Source organism: Erinaceus europaeus, chromosome X (genome assembly GCF_950295315.1).
Source record: "Erinaceus europaeus chromosome X, mEriEur2.1, whole genome shotgun sequence".
Taxonomy (NCBI): Eukaryota; Metazoa; Chordata; class Mammalia; order Eulipotyphla; family Erinaceidae; genus Erinaceus; species Erinaceus europaeus.
In genome coordinates, this window is record NC_080185.1 from 21997438 (window position 1) to 22023500 (window position 26063).

General features: G+C 43.1%; 1 protein-coding gene across 7 annotated transcripts in view; it reads left to right on the plus strand.

Moving 5' to 3' along the window:
• The window catches only part of MAP7D3 (MAP7 domain containing 3), a 41527-nt gene extending 17160 nt beyond the window's left edge, over positions 1-24367 (plus strand). For 2 of the 7 annotated variants that reach the window (XM_060182491.1, XM_060182496.1), the window contains 12 exons: positions 391-495; positions 5541-5633; positions 6760-6882; positions 8626-9281; positions 9942-10066; positions 15189-15321; positions 16185-16289; positions 17031-17084; positions 19015-19108; positions 20477-20684; positions 22145-22416; positions 23074-24367. In XM_060182491.1, coding sequence (XP_060038474.1) covers positions 391-495; positions 5541-5633; positions 6760-6882; positions 8626-9281; positions 9942-10066; positions 15189-15321; positions 16185-16289; positions 17031-17084; positions 19015-19108; positions 20477-20684; positions 22145-22416; positions 23074-23081 — 1976 coding nt within the window. In that variant the 3' untranslated portion in view covers positions 23082-24367. The remainder of the gene's footprint in view (positions 1-390; positions 496-5540; positions 5634-6759; positions 6883-8625; positions 9282-9941; positions 10067-15188; positions 15322-16184; positions 16290-17030; positions 17085-19014; positions 19109-20476; positions 20685-22144; positions 22417-23073) is intronic. The other 5 variants (XM_060182495.1, XM_060182497.1, XM_060182492.1 and 2 more) reach the window with 5 other exon arrangements.
• The last annotated feature ends 1696 nt before the right edge of the window (positions 24368-26063 follow it).

Here is a 26063-nt window from a genome sequence, read left to right on the forward strand (position 1 = left end):
CCTACCTCTGGCCCCCACCACATAAAATCTTACCACGATTTTATTTTCCCCTTTATAACAAAAAAGTTTACCATTGAAATTTGTGATCAGTAGAAAAGTGATTAATAAGTCTTACAAGTCTTTGTCCAATGCACATCTCAAAAATGGATTTGCTGCCCTGTTTACTATTGATGTGTACTTAACTGTGAAATTCCACGTATGTGAACATGATTCTACACAATGTCACAAAATGTAAGTTAACTTTATGTAATTTGTAAGCATTGATTGATAAGCATCTTGTACTTAATGCATTTTGTATGTCACAGAACTACATCTTAAACTCTTTTTATTTCAGCTAACACTGCTTCCTTCTTTAAATATGAGTACAGTCACTATTGTATCTTTTCCCAGGTAATAAATACAATGCATCCACCGAGAAACCCGAACAGGGCACTTCCGGTTTGCACAAACAGACACCAGCATCAGCTTCTGGCCTACAGCACTCAGTTGGCAAAAGTAAGTAATTTCATGTATTCTGCTGCATTTCGATCCTTTTTTTTTTTTCTTTTTTCTTTCTTTTGGTGAAGAGTAATCTGCATTATTCAGTCTGCTGATTTCAAATGTTAATCTCCTTGTGTTAAACACAATTACCTACACACTTAGAATTATGTTTACCCCAGTACTTGTGTTCTTTTTAAAAAAAATATATTGAATAGAGACAGCCAGAAATCAAGAGTAAAGGGGTGATAGAGAGAGACAGAGAGACACCTGTGGCACTGTTTCACCACTTGCAAAGCCTTCCCCCTGCAAGTGGGGACCAGGGGCTTGAATCTGGCTCCTTGTGCGCTCAGTTAGGTACACCACCACCCAGCTCCTCTCCCTTTGTATTTTATTGTTTACTTGGAGCAAATTGTGTGTGTGTGTGTGTGTGTGTGTGTGTGTGTGTGTGAATAATGGTTTACAGTATAGTCTTTTTTTTTTCTTTACTACTCCTGTCACCAAAAGTCTGTTTCTCCACTCCCATAGATCACCACTGTCGTTCTCCCCCAGTCTTAGATAGAGGTTGATATTTTTTTTCACAGTCATATGTTCAATTCTCTATGTTCTGCGTTAGTAAAAGCATGCTGTAGTTGTTTTTCACCTCCTTACTTGCTTTACTGAGCATAATCTTCTCCGATTCCATCCGTTTTATCCCAAAGGACACAATATCATCTTTTTAAAAATATTTATTTCCTTCTGTTGTCCTTATTGCTTTATTGTTTTAGTTATTGTTGTTGATGTCATCATTATTGGATAGGACAGAGAAATGGAGAAATGAAGGGAAGAGAGAGAGGGGGCAAGAAAGATCGACACCTGCAGACCTGCTGCACTGCTTATGCAGTGACTCCCCTGCAATTGGGGAGCCAGGGACTCGAACCGGGATCCTTACTCCGGTCCTTGCGCTTTGCGCCACCTGCACTTAACCCACTGTGCTACTGCCTGACTCCCAATATCAACTTTTTTTACTGCTGAGTAATACTCCATTGAATGTATGTCCTATAACTTTTTTTAGTCATCTGTCGAAGGGCATTTGGTTGTTTCCTAGTTTTTGCTATTGTGAATAAAGCCACTATGAAAATGGGGATGCATATATCGGTGTTCTTACATCTTTTGTTACCTGCCTACTAGGGGAACTGTTGGATCATAAGGTATCTCCATTGGTATTTGTTTAAGGATTCTCCATCCTGTTCTCCATAAGGGCTGCACCAATTTGCATTCCCACCAGCAGCGCAGGAGAGTTCCTCTCTCCAACACTTCTCTTGTTTTATTGATGGAGCCCATTCTCACAGGTGTGAGGTGGAATCTCATTGTGGTTTTAATTTGCATTTCTCTGGTGATGAGTGAATTGGAGCTAAATCGATTCTTTATGTATTTTTAGAGCCACACTTATTATTTAAATTAGTTGTAGCGGTAGTTAAGCAAGAGGGAAAATTTTCCACTTTTGTCTAAACAGTATAGCTTTAGTATCTTGAGAAGAATTTTCTTTCTTTCATTCCTACTTAGCGTTATTTATACTTCAGGACCATAGCAATTTCTGCTGATGAGCTTGTGAGGTGTTTTGTGTGTCATTGTGGGTGCATCACCTTTTCTCCTGTCATAGTATAGCAAAAGTAGACGCACTTACCACTCCCTCCCTCCACATGCTCTCACCAAACACCTTTATGAGCTTGGGCTCATTCATAGGTTAACAGATAATTGCGTGAAGATTTTCTCTAGAATCCTCCTTTCCCTGTGATCAAATTATTATTCACCAACGAAATTCTTTAGAGAAATTAGATAATACCCATTCATTCTGTAGTGTCCTATTGATATACTCTAATTCACAAGTATTTGCAAAGTTTATTTTAAATTCATTTTCCCTTTTGTTGCCCTTGTTTTTTATTGTTGTTGTAGTTATTACTATTGTTGTTGATGCTGTTAGATAGGACAGAGAGAAGTGGAGAGAGGAGGGGAAGACAGAGGGGGAAAGAAAGATAGACACCTGCAGACCTGCTTCACCGCCAGTGAAGTGACTCTCCTGCAGATAGGGAGCCAGGGACTGGAACTGGGATTCTTACGCAGGTCCTTGTGCTTTGTGCCGCATACACTTAACCCGCTGCGCTACTGCCCGACTTCCACGTAAAAGATTTTTTTTTTTTTTTTTTTTCCTCCTCCAGGGTTATTGCTGGGCTCGGTGCCTACACCATGAATCCACCGCTCCTGGAGGCCCGTTTTTTTTTTTCCCCTTTTGTTGCCCTTGTTGTAGCTTCGTTGTGGTTATTATTATTGCCCTTGTTGACACAATTCGTTGTTGGATAGGACAGAGAGAAATGGAGAGAGGAGGGGAAGACAGAGAAGGGGAGAGAAAGATAGACACCTGCAGACCTGCTTCACCGCCTGTGAAGGGACTCCCCTGCAGGTGGGGAGCCGGGGGCTCGAACCGGGATCCTTACTCCGGTCCCTGCGCTTTGCGCCACATGCGCTTAACCCACTGCGCCACCGCCCGACCCCCACGTAAAAGCTTTTATAAAAAAATATTTATTTATTCCCTTTTGTTGCCCTTATTGTTTTATTGTTGTAGTTATTATTGTTGTTCTTGACCTTTTTCCCCCTCTTTTTTGTTACCCTTGTTGTTTATCATTGTTGTTGGATAGGACAGAGAGAAATGGAGAGAAGAGGGGAAGACAGAGAGGGGGAGAGAAAGACACCTGCAGACATGCTTCATCGCTCTTGAAGCATCTCCCCTGCAGGTGGGGAGCTGGGGGCTTGAACAGGGATCTTAGCGCCAGTCCTTGCGCTTTGTGCTACGTGCGCTTAACCCGCTGTGCTACCGCCCGACTCCCCACGCAAAAGATTTTATTGATTATGAGTGAGAGAGAAAACAGAAAAGAGAACTAAGAGGATCAGAGCACTGCTCAACTCTGGCATAAGGTGGTGCTAGTGATTGTACCTGTGGCCTCTGAGACCCCAGGCATATAAGCTGGTACTCTTAACAGGCCAGATTTCACATTTCTGATATAATGAGAAAAGACTAGGATACTGTCATTAATTTGTCTACTTGCCACAAGTGATGACTTTCAGGGTAATAGTTCAGTTACACTGATGGAGTATTTTCAAGTAACTTTTAAAAATGATTTCTTTACGAATTTTTAGTACAAGAAGGTATGCATGGAAGATACCATGTGAACTAACTTGCTTAAAGGTACAGTATACTTCCCACTCTGAAATAATGAATGCTCTAAGGGTCCCAGGGAAAATAAATCAGTACTGGTAGTGTAGTGGCTTGGATTTATCAAATTTTCTCTAAGTTACGGTGATACCGGTTTAATCCAGAGAGATGAACATTTCTTTCCTTTTTTCTTTTTTTAAGTTTTTAAGTATATTTCTGGTTTATTTAACATTTATTACAATAAAATAATCTTATTTTCCCCCTTTTCTTCTTTTTTTTAAGTTTTTTATTTATAAAAAAGAAACATTGACAAAACCATAGGATAAGAGGGGTATAACTCCACACAATTCCCACCGCCAGATCTCTGTATCCCATTCCCTCCCCTCCCCTGATAGCTTTCCTATTCTTTTTTTTTTTTTTTTTTTGCTTTCCTATTATTTATCCCTCTTGGAGTATGGACCCAAGGTGATTATGGGATGCAGAAGGTGGAAGGTCTGGCTGTTCGATCCATACTCCCAGCCTGCCTCTCTCTTTCCCTAGTAGGGTAGGGCTCTGGGGAAGCGGAGCTCCAGGACACAGCCAAACAAATTGTTGACCCATCATGGACCTAAAGGCTGGAATAGTGCAGATGAAGAGTGGGGGGGTCCTCCATTTTGTAGATAGCTAGTAGGCATATTTTAGTTATATTCCAAAGGGCTATACTAGTTTTTTTTTTTCCCCTGAGCCTGAAATCTGATATGCAGGTGGATCCAAGTTATTGTCCGGGAAGATGATGTCATGACTGGAAAAGGAACAGAAACCTGGATCAGGGGAGAGAGAAGCTCCCAAATATGGGAAAAGTATATAGATATTGTTGACTGTAAACCTTATCGATTTGATGTGATCTGGGGCCCATATTCAGCTTAGGAGCCTATGTGACCTCAATATCCCTGTAGATCTGAGCTCATGTTCTGTGGTCATAAGATGAACATTTCAAGCTCAAAGTTCATAATCTCACCTGTAATAATTTAGGTAGCCCTGTTTCAAATCTTGGCTGATTCAAATAGTCTATTTTTCTTCTGCTCGCTGTTGCCTTATAGTAACCGTATTAACCATTTTCTTATTTACAGCATTGTGGTAATAAAGGCTAAGATTTAATCCATGACAGAATTGATTGACCATCTGTATTCCATGCTGTTGAATTAACATTATCAGTTCAAGATTTATCAAGTTACGGTATTGTCAGTATGTACTTCCATTCACTGGTCCCCAAAGTGAAGTTGTTCTTGGAGCAGATCTTCCCAGAACATTTTCAGTAAAATGAGAGTGAGTGTGTGTGTCTAAGTGAAACAGATAATTTGTCCTCATAAATGGTATGGCTAGTTTACTATGTGTCACTTATAACCAAAATTAATGTTCATATCTGTTTAAAACTATCAACAACAACTGGGGAAACAGCACAATGGTCATGCAAAAGACTCTCATATCTGAGACTCTTGAGAGCCCAGGCTCAATACCTGGCACCACCATAATACAGAGCTAGTAAAATTATTACTAAAATATTAATTAACTTTAGTAATAGATGACGTGGGTCGTGTCCAAAATTTAAGACGGCCTTTCTAATTTGGCAACTTCACTTTGGGGCAGTATCAGATACAGTTTTCACTCTAAAATTTTAGTTTTCTAAATAACTATTTCATTTCAGGTAAACCAAATGTTCCCTAGTTTTTATAAACTTAAGGTTATAGACTCTGTACATTATATTTTGGAAATTTAAGTGAATTCCATAAGCCAGAGTGGAAGTTAAACATGTCTGGAAAAAAAGGAGTAGCTCACTCGTGAAATACTCATAAGTTTGCAAAAAAAGTAATTTTCCTTTGTCCTTAATCTCCAGAAAAGACTTGTAAGAGAAGTTCCCCTTTAACTAGAAGACACAACAAACAACATTCATCTACAGATACAGAACAAGTGGAAGAAAATGCACCTGGTTAGTTGTTTGCAAGTTTAGATTTTCAATAGGGGATTAAAGGAGATAAAATTGTGCCAGCATCTTCTAATTGAAAAACTGAGAGCCCTAATATCCTTTCTGTAACTACAAATGAACTTTGGTGCCATGCTTATTTGGCCAAATAGAAAGTTTTGTTTTTGGTTGGTTTTTAAAAAATATTTATTATTGGATAGAGACAGAGAAATTGAAAGGAGGGGAGATAGAGAGGAGAAAAGACTGAGAGACACCTACAGCCCTGCTTCACCGCTTTTTTCCCTGCAGGTGGGGACCAGGAGCTTGATCCCGGGGCCTGGTGCCACTGCCTGGCCTCAAGTCTTTTTTTTTTTTTTTAGCTGAAGTACTTAACTCTGTCATCATCTAAGCTATGGAGTCTGTATTGAAGCCGGGGACATAGATCTTAGAATGTTGGTAGATTTGTACCAGTGAACTAAACTCCCTTCAAATATTTTATCAGTTTGTATTAAAAAGTTCTAAATGACTGGCTACATTTATGGACCTGAAAAACTTTTGCTTCATTTTACACATGGATCTTTTGGGCATATTTCTGCTGATGACCAACACACAGTATTTTATCATTATTATTGAGTCTTTAATTTTCATTGAAAAAAATAGTGATCAGTGTATTGCTAGGGATTGAACTTGGGACCTCGGGGGCCTTAGGCATGTGAGTCTGGCGTGGTGTTGCACATCTTTCTGACCCCAAAATACCCAGTTCAACTTCATTGTAGCAAGATACTTGTAATAAGATTCACTTCGAACCAAATAATTCAAACCAAAATAATTGGAGCTTTTGGCAATGGACTTGAGCAAATGACTGGCCTAGATCTGGAGGAAATGATACCAGCATTGTCACATACAACGTTTCCTCCAGGTGTGAGTTCCCCTGTAGAGACTATACCATTGGAGATGGTTCTGTTCAGTTTACTACCAAGATCCCTTCATTGGGATCTTGGTGGTAAACTGGGTCCTTTCTACCCTGACTGTTATTGTTGTCACTATGTGCAGATTAGGAAGGTTTCCATTTGCAGCAGTTCACATAAGACCTCTCTTGCTTGGCATTTGTTTGTTAGATTTTAAATCAAATCCTTTTTGTTCTGTTACTTAGCTCAGCACTCCAGCACCCTTCAGGAGAATAGTTTAATTTCTCGCTTGCTGACTCCCACCGAATCCTCCATGGCTAGGAGCAAAAGTACTGCAACACTGTCAGGCCCAGGAAAAGATACTTCAGGTAATGGGTGTGGGGCAGAAAGCCTAAAAGTGGTTTTTGGTTGGGTTGGTTGGTTGGTTGGTTGGTTTGGTTTGGTTTATACTAAATGACTGGTTACACTACAGTAGCTTATAGGCTGGACCACGGTAGTGAAAAATAACTTGAATCAGTAGTTGCTAAATGAGTGATGTTACCTAACCATTTATGCCATGTCTTTAAACTTTAGAACTTCTAGCATGGTCAAGTACTTTATTTGGGTCACAGGTAATATTTATTTATTTATTCATTATTTTTTATTTTACCAGAGCACTGCTCAGCTCTGGCTTATGGTGGTGTGGGGGATTGAACCTGGGACTATGGAGCCTCACGCATGAGAGTCTCGTTTTGCATAACCATTATGCTATCTCCCCCTGCCCAGGGTCATAAGTAATTTATAAAATGAGGTAGTTCTTGACCATCGTAGTTAAAATTTTAAAACTCTATAAAAATGTTACAGTAATGTACAAAGGGCTAGATTTTTCTTGTCTTTTTTCTTTTTGGATAGGAACAGAGAAATTAAGAGGGAAGGAAATGATGGAGAGGGAATAATAGACACCTATAGCACTGCTTTAGCACTTGTGAAGCTTTCCACCCTGCAGATGGGGACTGGGGATTTGAACCAGGGTCCTTGCACAAGTGTTGTTTGTTTGTTTTTGTTTTGTTTTTTAAGTATAAGAAAGGACATAATATCAAAGGAGAAAGTTTCCAAATCTACCCTCTGTTTCCTCGAAAATATAGAAAAATGCAGGGAGCTCTTTAGTTCTTCATGATGAACATAAAAATCCTTAGTCAAATTAAAACAAACCTTGTGTGGATTATCTCATTCCGAGGCATTAGTGACACATGTGACTAGGAGGTTCTCAATACTGGAAGGTTCTAATATAGGTTGTTCAAGCTGGAAGGGACTTGGGAGACCCCTCCCATTCTGATGAATGTCTCATTACAGTTTTGCTTCCTCTGATCTGTCCCCACACTGCCCTGTGTTTGTGCTAACTGTTCACAGAACACTTGTGTGTTGTGTGTGAGCCTTATAAATTCATAATAAACAGTTTGTTTTTAGTAATTTATTTATTAGATGTTGATTTATAAATAATAGGAGTATAATCCCATATGGTTCCCACCACCAGAGTTCCATGTCCCCATCCTCTCCATTGGAAACTATAGTACTCCCAAGGTCACTGATCTGGGCGAAGTCTATAATTATCTATCTGTGTGTGTACATATATACACGTGTGTACCCCACACACACACATGTGTATTTCCCCCCCCCCCCCGTTTTTTTTCAATGGTCCTGCCTTCACTTCCTTTCTAAGTCTCACCCTTACATCTGTTACTGTTTCTGGGTGTTTTAACTTTTTTCCTCTTTTCTCTCAGATAAGAGAAATAGTTCCTGGCTTCCTCTGGTATAAACATTTTTGTTTGATGTTTTCTCCTTTTCCTATTCTTACACTATTTGATGGTGTGTTTCTGTAATTTTTTTTCACTTTCTTAATTATGTTTATTGGATAAAGACAGCCAGAAATCGAAGAGGAAGAGAGAAATAGAGAGGGAGAGACCCCTGCAGTTTTGCTCATGAAGCTTTCCCTCTATAGGTGGGGGTTGAGGGCTTCAACCTGGATCCTCGGGCACTGTAACGTGTGTGCTCTACCACGTGCACCCCTCACCTGGCACCACTGTCAAATGTTCTAACTATGTGCATTTCACTTTTTGTGGAATTCCCTACAGGACCCTCAACTTCTGTAATAAAGTACGTAACTATGCCTGTGCATAGCTTTAGTAGTGAAGACTTGAAGAATGCTTTTGCACCATACAAATATGCTGCTGTATCTCTACCTGCCTCAAAGAAAATAGAAAGTCCTTCTGAGGTGAACCTGGCTTTCCCTACTGAGGCTGGTACAGAAGCATCCCCCAAGACCACCATGGAGCCCTCCCCTGGGGTGAGCCGTGAAGCGCACCTGGAGGCAAATCTGGAGGAGTTCCTTAAAACCAATACAGCAGCAGCCGCCGAAGCAAGCCAAGATGTCTTCCCGGGGCCTAGTTCAGAAGCATTTCCTATCATCTGGGATTCATCCCCTGAGGTGAGCGTGGATCCATCCCCGGAAGTAAGCTTGGACTCTTCCCCAGATGTAAGCGTGAACCCATCCCCTGAGGTGAGCATGGATTCCACAAGCCTTGACACATCCCCTGATTTGAGTTTGGAGGCATCATCTGAGAGTGTGGAAGCATCCCCCAAGCCGAGTATGGAAACCTTGTTTGATGAGGCAGGTTTGGAAGTGCTCCCTGAAGTAAGTGTGGAGGGGTCTCCCAAGACATCACCTGAGGCCTCCACCGAGGTGAGCTTGGACACATCTTCCAAAGTGAAAGGGAAAGAGCCTCCACAGGTTTGTCTCAGATGCCTTATAATGATGTTTCTTCTATTAGAATCTCTATATTTAGTTGTACTAATTGTGATAGGTAAGATTTAATAATGTAAGCAACCAGATTACTTTTCAGTTGAAACAGTAGATAAATATTCTGAGAAATATTGCAAGCCTTGACCAGGTAGTGGTGCAAGTTGAGCACACATTACAGTGGTCAAGTTGGGCACACATTACAATGCACAAGGACCCAGGTTCAAGCCTACTGTCCCCACTTGGCAGGAGGAAAGCTTCATGAGTGGTGAAGCAGTGCTGCAGGTCCCCCCCACTCTGTCTCTCCTTCTCTATAACTCCCTTCCTCTCAATTTCTGGTTGTCTCTATCAAATAAATGAAGATAATACATTTAAAAGAGAAATACTACAAACCTCTCGTGGGATTTCCAGCTAAAGTGAGGCGTTGAAATAATCGATTTCTTTCAAATTCCTTCTGTGACCTACTTGAATTGTGTCATAGAATTTTTAGATAGAACTTCTCTCTATATGTCCTGCTGTGTTGGAAAAGAAAATAGGAAGCGTAAGGAACTACAGCTCTAGTTTCTTCAGAATGTTTTTTCTCAAAAAGAAAAGCCAGCTATAGTAGGTAAATGCTAGTAGTTTCTCCTCTGATTATATGTTTCTGCTCAGACATCAATAATGAAAAAGAAGATCTCCAGTCCTGCTACCAGGAAGCGCTCATCTTCAGAAATTCCAAGTCATAGGTGGCCCTCTTCTGCGAGTGGGTGGTGTCTACCCTCCACCTCCAGGGTGAGGTACGTAGCTTATTTGATGTTCCTGATCAATATTTTACCAGAACAAGAATTACATTATCGTCTCATAAATAAAAATAATGTATAGGGTGATACAACCATAAAGGAAAGGAGACATTTAAAATGGGTTTACCTTTGTCATAAAAATTCTAAATGATGGGAGGCTCCCCACCTGCTGGGGAGTCGCTTCACAGGCTGTGAAGCAGGTCTGCAGGTGTCTCTCTTTCTCTCCCCCTCTCTGTCTTCCCCTCCTCTCTCCATTTCTCGCTGCCCTATCTAACAACAATAACATCGATAACAACAACAATAATAACTACAACAATAAAACAAGGGCAACAAAAGGAAATATTCACAATTTTTTAAATCATATTCTATAATATGAAGACATTGTACTTAGCAAACCGGATGCTAATTTTTTTACTCGAGACAGAATTATCAGACTTTTACATTAACTGCTGTTCTCTCCCCCACCCACCTCCCCACAATTCAAGGCAACAATTCCAAAAGAACTGCCCTCCATCTACTCTGGCTGTGTCATCAAAGCAGTCAGCACAATCTTCTCTTTCCTGCCATGTAACATCTGTTCAACCCACTCTGCCTCCACCATGTGCACCAAGTTATACAGGAAAGAAAAGACTTTTTAAAAGTGCCAGTAAATATGAATCTACAGGGCAAAAGCAGACCCTCTATGAAGGTGAGTGCCTTCTGAGAAGTTGTTTTTGGTGACACAGAGAAGCCAAAGGTAGCTGGGTATGGCCAGCTTCCTGTTATTTAATTCAAAGAACTTTCCAGAGGAAACCTTGAGGCTAAAGAGAATTGAACGAATCACTGGCACCAGACTTACTCTTCCTTGACAGAGTTTCTTACCCTCCCACCATCTGGTGGTTTGGGACGTCGAGTTTGGGCACTGATGTTCCAAGTACTAGTTAGGTTTGCAGTTAGATCTTACCTGCCATGCGTCCCAGATCTCACAGCAGATGATGCTATTCAGGTCCCTGATGTTCGTTTGCAGCCCTGGAAAGAGCATACTTCTTTAAAAAAAAATTTTTTTTTTACTTTCCCTTTTGTTGCCCTTGTTGTCTTTTTTATTATTGTTGTAGTTATTATTGTTGTTGTTATTGATGTCGCCGCTGTTAGATAGGACAGAGAGAAATGGAGAGAGGAGGGGAAGACAGAGAGGGGGAGAGAAAGATAAGACACCTGCAGACTTGCTTCACCGCCTGTGAAGCGACTCCCCTGCGGGTGGGGAGCTGGGGGCTCAAACCGGGATTCTTACACCGGTCCGTGTGCTTTGCGCCACAATTGCTTAACCCACTGCACTACCACCCAACTCCTGGAAAGAGCATACTTCTAGCCATGAATTGCTGAGTGAGTTTCCATCAGGAACTCTAGGTCACTTTTCATTCATAAGTCATGATGGAACTGCGGTATATAGGTTCTTCCTGAAAGTACAGCCTTCTTAACATCTTAGGGACATTAGTTTAAATACCCTAGGAGCGTTTGCTTTTTGAAAAATTCCAGTCTTTTATTTTTATTGTCACCAAGGTTACCATTAGGGCTTGGTGTTACAATTACAAATCCATGGCTACTAGCAGCCACTTCTTCACTTTTTATTTCTCCCCTTATTTTTTTATTTGCTATGAAAGAGAGAAATTGAGAGAGAAGGGGAAAATAGAGGAGAAAGAAAGGTGGGGGGTAGATAGCATAATGATTATCCAAAGAGACTCTCATGCCTGAGACTCCAAAGTTCCAGGTTCAGTCCCCTATATGACCATAAGCCAGAGCTGAACAGTGCTCCAGTTAAAAAGAAAAAAATAAAAAAGAAAGGAGATACCTGCAGACCTGCTTCATCACTTGTGAAATGTCCCTACTGCAGGTGGGGAGCAGGGGCTTGAACCCTAGTCCTTGTGCATGGTAATCTAGGTGCTTAGCTGGGCCCCCAGAAGTCTTTAAAAAAATTTTTTTAATCTATTTATTTATTTTTTTTTAATTTTTTTGTTATCTTTATTTCTTTATTGGATAGAGACAACCAGAATCTGCGGGGAAGGGGAAAGTAAGAGAGAGGGACAGAGAGACACCTGCAATACCGCTTCATCACTTGTGAAGCTTTCCCCCCTTCCGGGGGCTTGAACCTGGGTCCTTGGGCATTGTAACACATGCGCTCAACCAGGTGAGCCACCACCGACCCCGGAAGTCTTTTTTCTTTTTATTACAGATTATTCCTTCCTGAGCAATAGGTAGTGTAATGGCTATGCAAAGAGGCTCTCATGCTTGAGGCTCCGAAGTCTCAGGTTTAATCCCCTACACCACCATAAACCAGAGCTGAGCAGAGCTCTGGTAAAATTTTTTTAAAAATATCTTTAAAAATATTATCTTAAAAGATTATCTTAAATATCTTTTAAAAATAGTATCTTCAAATACTCATTTTTCCTGTGTGGGTTATTTAAAATCAATCTGTCATATGAACTAAAATATTGTAATTTGCCTGCCTGTCACCTTATTTTTCTGGTCATCTTGGCTTCTTTGGTTACCTACAGCTAACTACTATATATTAAGCTAAGTTTTCAATGTCTAGCTAACAGTCATTATTTAGTAAAATGATGCACCAGTTTCTAGATGTACAGGACTTTATTATGCAGCTCTGGGGAGTGAACCAGGGGCCTCACACATATGCAGTATCACCAAGCAGTCTTCCTGACCCACTATCTTACTCTGTATACTTCAAGGGAGATGGAGAAGAGAAGCGAGACAGAGGTGAGGGTGTGACAGCAAAGCACCCTAACTGTTTTGTCTGTGATTTTGAACTAGAGCCTGGCACTAGGAGCACACCAGGGTCTCTCAGTGCTGAGGAGGCAACAAAGATTCTGACTGAAAAACGTCGCCTTGCTTGTGCACAAAGAGAAAAAGAACTGGAACTAAGGAACTGGAACAGCAGCATCTTTTCTGCTCTAAATCTTGGCTGGGGCCCACATTTTGGTCGAGAGAGAGAGAAAGAGAGAGACCATGTCACCACACCATTCTTATAAATTGCTGGCCGTGCACTCTACTGCTGAGCCATCTGCCTGACCCCCCCCCCCAGATTGTGAGGGAAAAAAATTATCCCCAAGTTATTTTTGTAAACTCCTAGAAAGTGCTGTAAGCAAGTGCAAGAAACATTTCAAGCAGAGGACAGTGGCGATGAGCCAGTCCTCCTTACCCTCCATACATGAAGTGCCACTGAAGTGTGCTAGGAAGACGCACACAAAAACTTGAATGAACCCAAGGCCAGGTCCCACATCTCTGCCATAGCAACAGAGTAATAACGTGAGAGCAGTTCCATGTGCTTACTACATGGTCAGCTCATATCATCATTTCAAGGCTTGTTTGTTGTTTCTTTTGCTTGTTTGCTTGGGTTTGACTTTTTTGTAACTTCTGGATTTGTAAACCCAGGAAGTAAACTCCTTCATGCTTTACTCTGTATGTCTTTGCAATGACCTTAGCGACACCTGAATGTCATCAGGCATTGCTCAAAGGACTTCCTGTGGGGAGCAAATTCATTGTTTACACATGTGCTCCCAATCTAAAGGGTTTTTTTATTTTTATTTATTTATTTTTTTTGAGAGAGATGCAGAGAGAGACAGAGAGGGAGAGAGAGAGACAGAAAGGGAGAGAGAGAAAGAGAGACAGAGAGGGAGAGAGAGAGACAAAGAGGGAGAGAGAGAGACAGAGAGGGAGAGAGAGAGACAGAGAGGGAGAGAGAGAGGGAAACAGGGAGAGAGACAGAGAGAAACACCAGAGCACTGCTCAGCTCTGGCTTATGGTGGTGCAGGGGACTGAACCTGGGATTTAGGAGCCTCAGGCATGAGAGTCTGTTTGCATAACCATTATGCTGTCTCCCCTGCCCTTTTTTATTTTTATTTATTTTATTTTTTTTTGAGAGAGTTTTTTTTTTTCTTCCTGACTCCTGAGGCCATTTGGATTTGAAGACCCCATAGCAGGAACCTCTGTCAACTGCCTACAAGGGATAATGACAATATTGCTGTGTGTGTGTGTGTGTGTGTGTGTGTGTGTGTGTGTGTGTGTGTGTGTTTAATTTATTTCATTTGATAGAGCAGAGAGAAATTGAGAGGGAAAGGGGAGATAGAGAGGAAGAGAGAAAGAAAGTCTGCAGCACTGTTTCACCACTCATGAAGCTTCCCCCCTACAGGTAGGAACCAGGGACTTGGGCTTGGATCCTTGTGCATAGTAATGTGTGCATTCAAGCAGTGTGACACCACTCGACCCTAGTCCTGATATATTTTTTTAAGTATTAAGCGTTTCTGAAATACAGTCACATACTTAACACTTAACATATATGTTATATGATCTGGGGAGGAAAAAGGCTAAAAAGGGTTATGAAGAACACAAAGGCACTATTACTTACAGAAGAATGTTTATTGCTTCCTTTGAACAGTCTCCTAGCATTTTGCTGCCCAGGAGTGCACTGGGCTTCCCTCCTCCCAAACCTACTGCATCCTCTACAATACCCCAGTAGCACCCCGGTGAAAGACTTAGTCGGGGGAGCATGTAAATGAGGTCTTTTTGGAGGGTGTCAGGTATCAAAAACACTTATGAAGACCCGTGATACATCTACTGAGTGTGTATTTTAAGATGCAGGGTAGCCCACTATTTGCTGTGGTTTTTTTTTTTTTTTTTACTTCCAGTGGTTATTTTCCCTTTTCAAAAATGCCCCCTCCTTATTTAAAGGGGGAAAGAAGAACTTATATTAGCATAAGTCAGGGGTTTACTGTGTCTTCCATGGTGACCTCCTTACCTAACCTTCCCCTTTCTCTTTCCCCCAGTCTTTCTGTTTCACCTGACTTAGTTAAGGTGGCATCTCAGTCATATGGGAGAGGTACTCAACTTGTTGGGTCTTTCCCACATATGCAGGAGATAGGGGTGCCATCGCTTCAACTTCTTTTTCTCTTTTATCAACATCTTAAGTGAACAGAAGCTTCCGAAGGGTGAAATTGTGCAACAGAAAATGCAGTGTATGTGGTGTAATTGTATTGCTATACACAAGCTCTCTCATTACATAAATGAAAGCACTGTGATAGAGACCCAGCAAACTCTCCTAAGAGTTACCTCAATACTCTTGTGTCATTAGGAAAGAGAAAGATACCGCATATAAAGAAGCTGAGGGCCAAGAAGCAGAGTTCTCAAAATCTGAGGATGGGCAACAGCAGGAAGAGCTTAAATCTAAGAAGAAAGGCTGTCGAGATCAAGGAGTGTTGCTTCAGGTTTGCTAGCTCTACACTTCATCAGAACTGGAGACACAGTGGAAAGAGCACATGCAGCAAGCGCATCTGACCTGGCTGCCATTTTTATATTAAACTCGAGCTAGCCAGTGCCACCCCAAATGACTCATCCAAGATCCTAGAGTGCTTTGCAAGCAAAATCAGAAAGCAGCAAATGAATGGCCGAGCTCAGTTTTAGGAAGCCCAAATGATTTTAATTGCTTTGCATGGCCCTGTGTAACTTTCCCCAATCCCACATTCTGTAACACTCCACCACACACACCCAGAACAGTAAGATCCCAATTATGAGTAGCTTTAAAAGTTTAAAGTCAGTGAATTTCCCAGTAAGGATCTCTCATTCTTGTACCTTTAGATCACTGGATAAATCCTAAACTGAACTCATATTAGACTCCATGTGAATTATTGACATAGCTCAATTTGTATTCCAGTTTGAGTCTGTCTTCCTCAAGATCACATCTAGGTTACATCAGTGATTTTTCTGTATTTGCCTTCTTGGTACTTTTGAGAAGTCTAAGACTTTCTACTCCTATTGCTCTGGGAATGGAAGGCTTTAAAACTATAGTTAGTAGTCTGATAACCACTATCATGATAACCCTAAGGTCCTGGAAGGGACCAGTTCACCATCTAAATCCTCCTACTGAGTCAGGTCTGGTTTGGCACATTCCAGCTAAGCACTGAAAAGTGATTATCCACATGTTGCACATATATGACGTTCACAATGTACTCAGGGCGAATGCTTTTGTCTTGGATGACATTGTGCTTTTGAGCATTTCAAACTACTTTTCTCTGATGTCCACCAGCTAGGCTGAGATTAAGTGACTTTGTTATCTTTATAAATTCCCTAGAAAAGAAAAACCAAAATCAGATTTCAAGAGGAGGCTGACCAATGTAACATAGAACAGGAGCGTATTATGCTACAGAATTTGAAGGAGAGATTGGAAAGAAAAAAGGTACGCACGCTCTCTGTGGACTACCCCCACCCCCCACCAACATCGCCTCTCTAACAACCAGGGCCACCTACTTGGGAATATTGACCACACTTCTCCCTCTTGGTCCATTGGTCATGTCTTAAGCTAACAAACCTTTTAGGAATAAAGTTTCTGTGAGGCCAGTTACTCTAGTATCAGTTGGTGAAAGTTATTTCTGAACTGGACCAAAAATTGCAGCCATTGGATGGGAATCCCACACTGCAGTTTAGGTGGCTTGTCTGAAACAAGGACACAGGCTGAGGTGTTGTGAGACCTCACAGGAGCTTGTCAGTCACCCAGAGGGGCGGATGAGACAGTACAGTTGCCTAGTAGAGAATCCTTGGCCCTCCTGTGTGGTCTTAATAACAAAACCTCTGACGGGAGTCTATCATTGGGCCTTTCATTACCATCACCAGACACCTTCTGTTCAGGCGCTTTAGCTAACAGAAATTTCTGTGCCTGCAAAGTGAGAAGTCTTTTGGATTTCTGTGAACAACAGCAAATAGAGCCGTCACCACTCAAGGTCTTTTCTAGATGACAGGGGAACCAGGATTGGAAGAAGCCAGCCACCATCCCTGGGTCTTGTATTGGTAGTTTTGGAGCAGTCGCTGGTGTTGCTTTCCTCTGGATAATGGCAGTAATCAACCTTTCCAGGACCACTCCAGACCTGTTTGGTTTTTACCTACTGTTTTCATGTTTGACCTTTTGTTTTCCCTTAACTAGAGAATTGAGGAAATTATGAAGCGGACACGAAAGACAGATTGGAATGCCTCCAAGGTAGTCTCCACCCAGCAGTTTGTGTTGCTGCTTCCCGTTCATGGCTGACTTTTCTAATTCCTGCCCTAATCATCTCAAAGTCTGAGCATGTTCTTCAGTCTTCAGTTAGCTTTTCTGTCTTACCATGTGTGAAATGTTTAGATTTATTGCCCAAAACTCAGGGCTGATTTCCTTCTCTTTCTTGCTTGTAGTTTTTAGAATCTGTGTCCGTCTTCCCTATATGTCTTGTAGATACCTTCTACTTGTTTATGACTTGCCTCTTCTTTTTTAAAAACTTAACTATAGAGAACAGGTTACATAGTGGAGTGGCTATGTAGAAAGACCTTCAGGCCTGAGGCACCAAAGTTTCCCAGTCCAATGCCCTGTCCCAGCAGAAGCCAGGGATTGGCATGACTGTTGTTCTGGTTTAAAATACACACACACACACACACACACACACACACTAATCATTGCCACCAAGGTTATCACTGGGACTCAGTGCCTGCACAACACATCCACCACTCCTGACAGCCATTTTTTTTGCTTGTTTTTAGAGACAGAAATTGAGAGAGAAGGAGAGATAAAGAGAAAGAGAGATATGTGCAGCACAACTTAACTTCACCACTTGTAAAGCTTCTCTTCCTCACCCCACAGCTGGGGACTGGGTCTTTGAACCTGGATTCTTGGGCCTGGTAATATGTTGCGCTCTGCTGAGTGCACCAGCGTCCACCCCAACCTGTCTTCTGCTAGAAAGCTAGTCTTAGTTTCTATGTTAGGTCATTTCTCAGTATTTTTAATGACTAGTTGAGTAGTGTGCCTTTTTCTTCCCCCCTTTATGTGCTCTTCGGCTATTTGGAGAGCTACTTAAGTGCACAGTGCCTTTTGTGGTCCAGGAGGTGGCACAGTGGATAAAGCATTGGATTCTCAAGCATGAAGTCCTGAGATCAATTCCTGGCAGCACATGGACCAGAGTGATATCTGGTTCTCTCTCTCTCTCTCTTTCTCTCTCTCTCTTCTTCTATTTTTCTCATTAATAAAATCTTAAAAATTCTTTTAATAAAATAAATTAAAAAACTAAAGTGCCTTTCCAGGTCTCTCCTCATGTTTCTGTTCGTTTGCCTGTCTTTTGCTTACTGCTGTGTCGGAGTTTCTGCCTGCTTTGCTTGTGAGTGTTTGGATGGTGCTGATCTCCCAGACACTCTCCTCCCATATTGTGCTTTGCCTCATGCTGTCAAGGCAGATCCTTTTGTTGAACAGAAAGTTCATTTTCATGAACGTGAGTTTTTCTTCCCTTTATGGTTAGTGCACTGGGGGGGAACCATCTCCTCAGTGAGTGCTTGACTCCCAGACCTGTCTTTTTGATGGGTCGTGTGCACTCAAGCTTCAGTACCCATGGCCCTCTGCTACGGCACTGGTACTTTTGCCTGTAGGCAACAACCCAGTTGTGGTCAGTCATGATCATTATGAAAGTTCATAACAGAAATGCCATTGTGGGGACTGGAGAGCTAGCTCAGCAGTGTAGCACAGAACTTGCAAGTCTGAGGCCCCAGTTGCAGTCCTTTGTACCACACGTACCAGAGCCGAGTGGAGTTCTAATTGCATTTTTTTTTAAAGAAGGGAATATTACTTCTGACAAATCATGGGAATTGTTCCACAATGACTGACTCACTGTCATTTCCGGCAGCTGCTCGTAACCTTGCTAGCTGTTCACCCAGTAGCCTTATCTGGGCTCAGTCAGGACTCGTACTGGGTTAAGACCACCTGCCAGGGCAAAGCCACTTTCCCTCTTTCTGGTGTATCTTACCCCCAGCGGGAAGGTACATCCCAGGATACATTCCTGTCCCCTCTGGATTCTGGAAGGACAAAACTGGTCAGCCATGATAATCTGGTATCTTTGAAACCACTACAATGGCACGCCGGCTGCATATTTATTGATTTTGCTTTATTACAGGCTGCAGAAACTTCCAGCAAGAAAACCTACGAGGCCGACGAGGCCGATGATGAAGACGAGTCAGAGAGTGACAAGGATGACGTGGCTCTCTCAGGTCTGCTGGCTGCTTATGAGCTGGGCTTGTAGGCTGTGCCCCCAGGGGTCCCTTTGCTTCTCTGCTGTGTGACTTTGGTGGGCAAGTCACCGTACTCTGTGCTCAGTTTCCCTGGAACAGGCAGGAGATTGCACTGGTACTGCTGTTAGCTCCCAGCCTGTGCTCAGAGACAGGAGATGGCACCTCTTTTTCTGAGGAACAGGAAGCTTCTCAGCATTTCAATGCCCAGGGACCCCTGGGAAGGCAGCCACGATCTGCCCGTGGTAGGGTTCATCTCTCCAGCCCAGTGAGAGGCACCGAGACCATGCCATGATAGGACTGACTGCCCTCTTAAATTGTGTGTCTGATCTCCTTGTATGTAGGGCCATTTTTCTGGCTGCAGTGATTGCTCTTTGGAACAACACTGCCCCTCTCCCCTTTATACTACAGTCAGGCACTAAACACACAAGGCAGATGCTCTGCTTAAAATGCTGGGATGCAAAGCCACAGCCAGCAAGGAGGGAGACAAGAGCAGGTGGTGATAATTCCACATGCTGATTGCACTGTAGTGGTTTGGTCAGAAGTCGGGGAGGGGGCTTTGGCTGGAGAACACACATTCTTCATGCTTAAGGCTCCGGCTTAGACATCCCCCTAGCACCCCTTGGAAACACTACCAGGGGCTCCATGGATGGTGGAGCAGTAGCATCTTGAACCCTCACTCTAAAAATGAAAAATTGGACTGGGGAGGTAGCTTGATGGTAAAAATGCATGTGTGAGGCCTTGGGTTCAACCCCCAGTACACGAGAACAGCAAAGGCCAAACAAGTGAAGCTCCATGGATAGTGGTCTTGGTCTCTGTGAAATAAAAAGTGAAATCAAAATCAGGCTGGGAGGTGGGTCAGCCATGCAATCCGTGTCTCCCGCGTGTGTGGCCCTGGAGTACAGCTCCTGCGCCTCATTGTAAAACGTAGTTTTGCCACAGTGTAGTGAGTACACAGCAGTGGGAGCTTGAGGAAAGGTTGGGGCAGGAGGGAGTACTGGAGGTGAGACTAAAATAAGACGCGGAGCTAGGAAGGTGGGTGATCTGGAGTAGGAAGTGCGGAGCAGTCCTGCCTCTAGCCTGCCCTTGTCAGGAAACAGGTCAGCAGTGTCATACCGCTGAAAGATGCCCCATGGACTTTGATCACGTGCTGAGCAGCAGCTCGGACTGGGACTCTGGAAGCAGAAACTGAAGTTGAGGTGGAGACAGTGGGCCTTTCATCCTGGGGTCTCCCAGATGCCTGCTACCAGGATTGTAGCTTTTGCTTTGTCCTGTCTTCGTTGTTCAAAAGCCACTTTTAATCTTGCTCCATTTTGTTTGTTTGTTTGTTTGTTTCTGTTTTTTAATAAGCCCTCGTGAACGACATGGAGTTGTCTACAAAACCTAAAACACAGCCCAAAACTGTGAAGAAGCATCTTACCAAGCTGGTGTTTCTAGACCCTACCTCTAGCCAAATTCAGACGGACACTAACGTCTATTTTAACGGTGATTTGAAATCCATCAGACAGAGGATCGAGAAAGAACCTTCGAAGCCAGTAAAGGGGACAAAAGGAACCAGGTGAGTCAGCCAGCAACTTTCTCAGGACACACATTGTTATCACTGACATTCTGCCACTGGTGCTCACGGCCATCAGCCGAGTCCTCGGTGTGCACAAAACACTGCCAAGCACTCAGCTGGCAGAAACAAGCTGGCCCAGACCACAGCCTCACTCACTAGGTAATTATTAGCATTTTGAGTTTTGGAGAGAAGGAAGGAGAGAGGCCTGGGCAAAGTCACAAGGCCAGTTTGCCCAGCATCCCACTGTTAAAAAGCAAACCCCCGATGCGAGCCAGACATGACCGATGCCAAGCAGTGCTTTAGTTCACAGTGGTTATCATGGACTCATAAAATTAGAGAAAGGGAGGCGGGGACCTGGTGGTGACACACTTGGTTGAGTGCAAAGACCTGGGCCCAAGCCTCTGCTCCCCACCTGCAGGGGGGAGACTTCACAGGCGGTGAAGCGGGTCTGCAGGTGCCTCTCTTCCTTTCTCCCTCTCTGTCTCCCCTTCCCCTCTCAATTTCTCTCTGTCATGTCAAATAACAATAGAAGAGGAAAAATAGCCACCAGGAATGGTGGAGTCATAGTGCTGGCACCAAGCCCCAGCAGTAACCCTAGTGGCAGTAAAAGAAAAACAAAACAAAAAATCAGGACAAGGGATTGACTGAGAGCTCACTGCCTGTCAGGCAATTTCTATGACCTGTTCTTTTTTTTTCCCCAATATTTATTTATTTTTTTAAATTTATTTTCCCTTTTGTTGCCTTTGTTGTTTCACACTGTTGTGGTTATTGATGTCGTCGTCGTTGTTGGATAGGACAGAGAGAAATGGAGAGAGGAGGGGAAGACAGAGGGGGGGAGAAAGACAGACACCTGCAGACCTGCTTCACTGCTTGTGAAGTGACTCCCCTGCAGTTGGGGATCTGGGGGGCTCAAACTGGGATCCTTACGCCGGTCCTTGCGCTTTGCGCCATGTGCGCTTAACCCGCTGCGCCACCACCCGACTCCTGACCTGTTTTAATTCTCCCTGGATTCTGTGTTACTTTCTTCACTTTGCACATGGGGAAATTGAAGGTCAGAGGTTAGGTTGGAAGAGCAATACAAGAACCTAATTCTTGAAAGGGAAGGCCGCTTGGACAATAGCTTGAAATGGCATTACTCATGATTTTTTTAAAAATATTTATTTATGCCCTTTTGTTGTTTTATTGTTGTAGTTATTATTGCTGTTATTGATGTTGTTGTCATCATTGTTGGATAGGACAGAGAAGTGGAGAGAGATGGGGAAGACAGAGGGGGAGAGAAAGACAGACACCTGCAGACCTGCTTTACCACTTGTGAAGCGACTCCCCTGCAGTTGGGGAGCTGGAGGCTCGAACCGGGATCCTTACGCTGGTCCTTATGCTTTGCACCACGTGCACTTAACCTGCTGCACTACTGCCTGACTCCCATTACTCACGATTCTAACTCAAGTATCTCTCTCCAGAACACACACCAAAAAAACCACCAGCCGAACCACAAAAACCAAAAAGGCAAGCGAAAGCAGCACAGCTGGGACCTCCAAGAGCTCACAGTCCGACCAGCAGGAGTGGGTCTGTGACACTGTTGTGGACATGACAAGTGTTGCAGAACCATCTACATCTGGCAGTCAGCCTGAGGCCCAAAGCCAAAAGCCGGTTTGGAGATTTCCCGCAGCAATTCACAAGAATCCCCAAGCCCGGCTCGAAAGGCTGAATCAATCTGTCTCTTCTCAACAGGGTGAGTTCTCTTTGTGTCTTCAGTTTGCCAGAAGCTTCCCCACCTGCAGGTGTCTCTCTTCCCTCTTTCTCCCTCTTCCCCTCAATTTCTGTCTGTCTTTAAAAGAAATAAGAATACTTTGAAAGGCAGGTAGGTGTAAACAGGGTCCTCAAACAGAGCTACTTAACCTGGTAAATGAGCCCTGAAACCTCCCTCCGCCGCCGCTTCCCAGTTGCTCTAGAACAAACCTCAAACAAACCTTGCTACCTTGTATTCTTGGAGGCAAGACAGAGAGGATGGTTTGCTTCTACCTTTTATGGTCTCTGTTGCTTAGTTGATAAAGACAGCGTGTAAGTTCTCACAAACCTCAGGGCCCTCAGAGCTGAGCTCCTGAGCCTCCGGCTGCTTAGTAGCTTGCAGACGGATTATGGTAGTACAGAGAATTAGCCTCTCAATCTCTTTTTCCCCCAGGACCAAAAGACTTTCTTACCTTGAGAAACTCTTGGAAATAGAGAGGCATCTTGGACCAGTTTGAGGGTTGGGGGTAAGGCGAACATTTATAATGCCATGAGCATATAATCAGCAACTCCACAGAAGCCACTGAGGCCTGCACAGGGCCAGGCTACTGTGAAGCCCTTTTCTGTACTGATCTTTTCTTCCTTACCCCCCTTTGGTCAGATGAGTAAAGTAAGCCTCGAAGCACTCGGAAGAATATCTCCGTTCTGGATTCCAGCCACCAGATTCAACTTCCACTTGATTCAACTTTCCATCTCCAACTTCAACTTGACAACAATAGTGACCATTCAGAAGCAAAGGAAAACAAAAAGTCACCTCAACCTGACATGTCAACATGCTCCTGTCACCTTGCATCTTGCCCATAAGCAAGGGCCCTAAGTAAAACATCACTTTGGTTTTCCTGGAAAAATCTCCTTTGTCTTATTCTTGGGTTTCCTGCCCAACATATGTGAATTATGCATCAAGGGTATATTTATAAAATGGTAACTCTTAGATCTTGGAAGGAATCAGTACCAAAGGAATACTTTCTACTCAGTGTTTATTTTGAAGTGTTTTATTCTATTTAATGACTTAGCAATTAGAGGCTCACTTTAGCTCTCCAGAGAAAACACAATGGCCCAAAGGACTTTGCTGGGTTTCTAATATCTAAAATACCAAAGCTTACAAATTACAGTGAATTTTGTTTTATGTTATGTACGGTTTTAATGCTGCCTCAGTCGGTCAGTCCAGTGCACAGGCCCCCAATTGTGGGGTGTCCCGAAAAACATCTTTGAGAACAGCTCACCCTCCTTGCCTGCCGGTGTTGCCTTTCAAAAGTACATATTGATGTACACTGAGCGGTGCTGGGCTGTTTGCTGAGGTGTATTTAATTCCTCTAAATCTTGACTGTATCTTTCTGCTTGTGCTTTCCCATCAGTCCTGCTTTCAGTTAACTCCCTCAAGCTTGAAATAGGGATCCAGAACGGGCTGGTCTTTCTCTAGTCACTGGCTGCAAGTGAGCATAGGGACAGCCATCTGTCTTGTGCACACGGGCATGCACATTCCCAGAATATCTGTTTCCTGGGGTCGCTTCTTGGGTATCACCTTAAACTGAACACTCAGAAAAACTGACCTGTCCTGATGCTAAACAGTGTTCTGATGAATCTCAAAAGAGTCTGAAGCAGGCCCGTGTTTCTTTCTAGTTATGTTCTAGTCTTGTGTTTTGTTAAAGGAAGTCATTATTTCTGACTGCCTGGCTCTTTGCTATTCAGAAGACTGCACTTTTGTCCTAGATTAGAGTCTGCTATCTTGGATTTTAAAAACTATTTTTATACACTAACTCTTATATCAAAGGTAGAAATTGTCCTCATAAATGAGTTTCTGATCCTTTTTTGGGGCATAAATGTTACATGTTTAAAGATGCCATATTTGTTCCACATATATGTTTACTCTCAAAAATAAACTTTGCAGTTAAAACGAGTTTGCTTTTCATTATAATCGCATAGCATGTATTATTGGTGGCGCACAGGTGTCACCAGCTGTGAACTACACAGGCGACCAGCAAGTTGAGTGAATGCCGGTCAGAGCCTGCGATGTCCCTCTTCAGCTAGCTGCTGGTTTGCCAGGGACTCTTGTACCAGGGGCATTCAGGGGCAAATTTTCAAAATTCAAATTCTCTGATCTTCCTGCACCTATATCAGTCCTTGCGACTCTTCCCCTGGGTGGCTGAGCTTTGAGCAGAGTGATCAAAGTGTCTTACTTTAGTGAAGTGGACAGGCATCACCACTGAGCACATTCATACGGTCCATCACCTTGGGAAGAAGGCCCTGTTAGCAATCACTCTCCTGCCCTCGTCCCCCACCCCCACCCCCCGGCCACAAGCAAGGGGGGGATTGAACTTGCTTTTTTATATTTAATAATAATTTAATATTGATCTACAAAATTATGTCAACGGAGGTATCATTCCATAGTATCACCACCAGAGTTGTGAATCCTCAGTCCCTCAATTGTAAGCCACTGCGGTTCTCCCAAGGTTGCAGACATGGACCGTCTTCTCTGCAGCTATCTGTCTAGATTTGTACACGATTCCCCTCCCTTTTTCTTCCAGGTTCAGTCCTCTCTTCCCCTCCAAGCCACACAAGACACTATTACTATATCCAAATGGTCCCTCCTTCCTTTCTCTCTCTTTGGGTCCTTGATGGAGCTGGAGTTCAGAACCCTCTTATCCTCTTCCTCCTATCACTTCTTCCCCTCTAGGAGTATGGATCAAGATTATTTTGGGGGTGCAGAAGGTATGAGTTCTGGATTCCATAATTGCTTCTTCACTGGACATGGGCATTGACAGGTGGACCCCATACCCCCAGCCTGTTTCTATCTTTTCCTAGTGGGCTAGAGCTCTGGGAGAGGTGAGGTTCCAGGACACATTGGTGAGGTCGTCTGCCCAGAGAAGTCAGGATGGAATCATGGCAGCATTTGTAACTTGGTATCTGGAAGGTGGCAGGACATAAAGTGAGACAAAATGGTTAATGAACAGGAACCAAAAAGTAGGAACAGAGCAGATGAGATTAGGAGCCTTATGGTGGAAGAAAGCTTAGAAGTCCATTTTAGGCATGTTTCTAGGGGTCCACAGTTATGGTAATTTTGCTTGAGTTTGAAGTTGAATCGAAATATTGTCTAAGAAAATGGTGTCAGAGTAAAGGGCTAGACAGTTGAATTAGGATAGTGAGTGGCTCCTATTGAAAAATTCTGTAGATAAAATTAACTATTTACAGGAGTCGGGTGGTAGCGCAGGTGGCACAAAGCGCAAGGACCGGCTGAAGGATTCCGGTTTGAGCCCCCGGCTCCCCACCTGCAGGGGAGTCGCTTAATGAGCAGTGAAGCAGGTCTGCAGGTGTCTTTCTCTTCCCCTCCTCTCTCCATTTCTCTCTGTCCTGTTTAACAACATTGACATCAATAATAACTACAACAATAAAAAACAAGGGCAATGAAAAGGGAATAAATATTTTAAAAAATTGTAATTAACTATTTACCCCCATCCACCTGACCCAGGCCCATATATATTTTATTTAGCACCAGAGCCTGTGTAGCCTCTTGAGTCCCTATTCATCTAAACTCGCAGCTCATGGTCACAGCTGGGATCATTGTAGGCTGCACTCATATCAGGACCAGTCTTC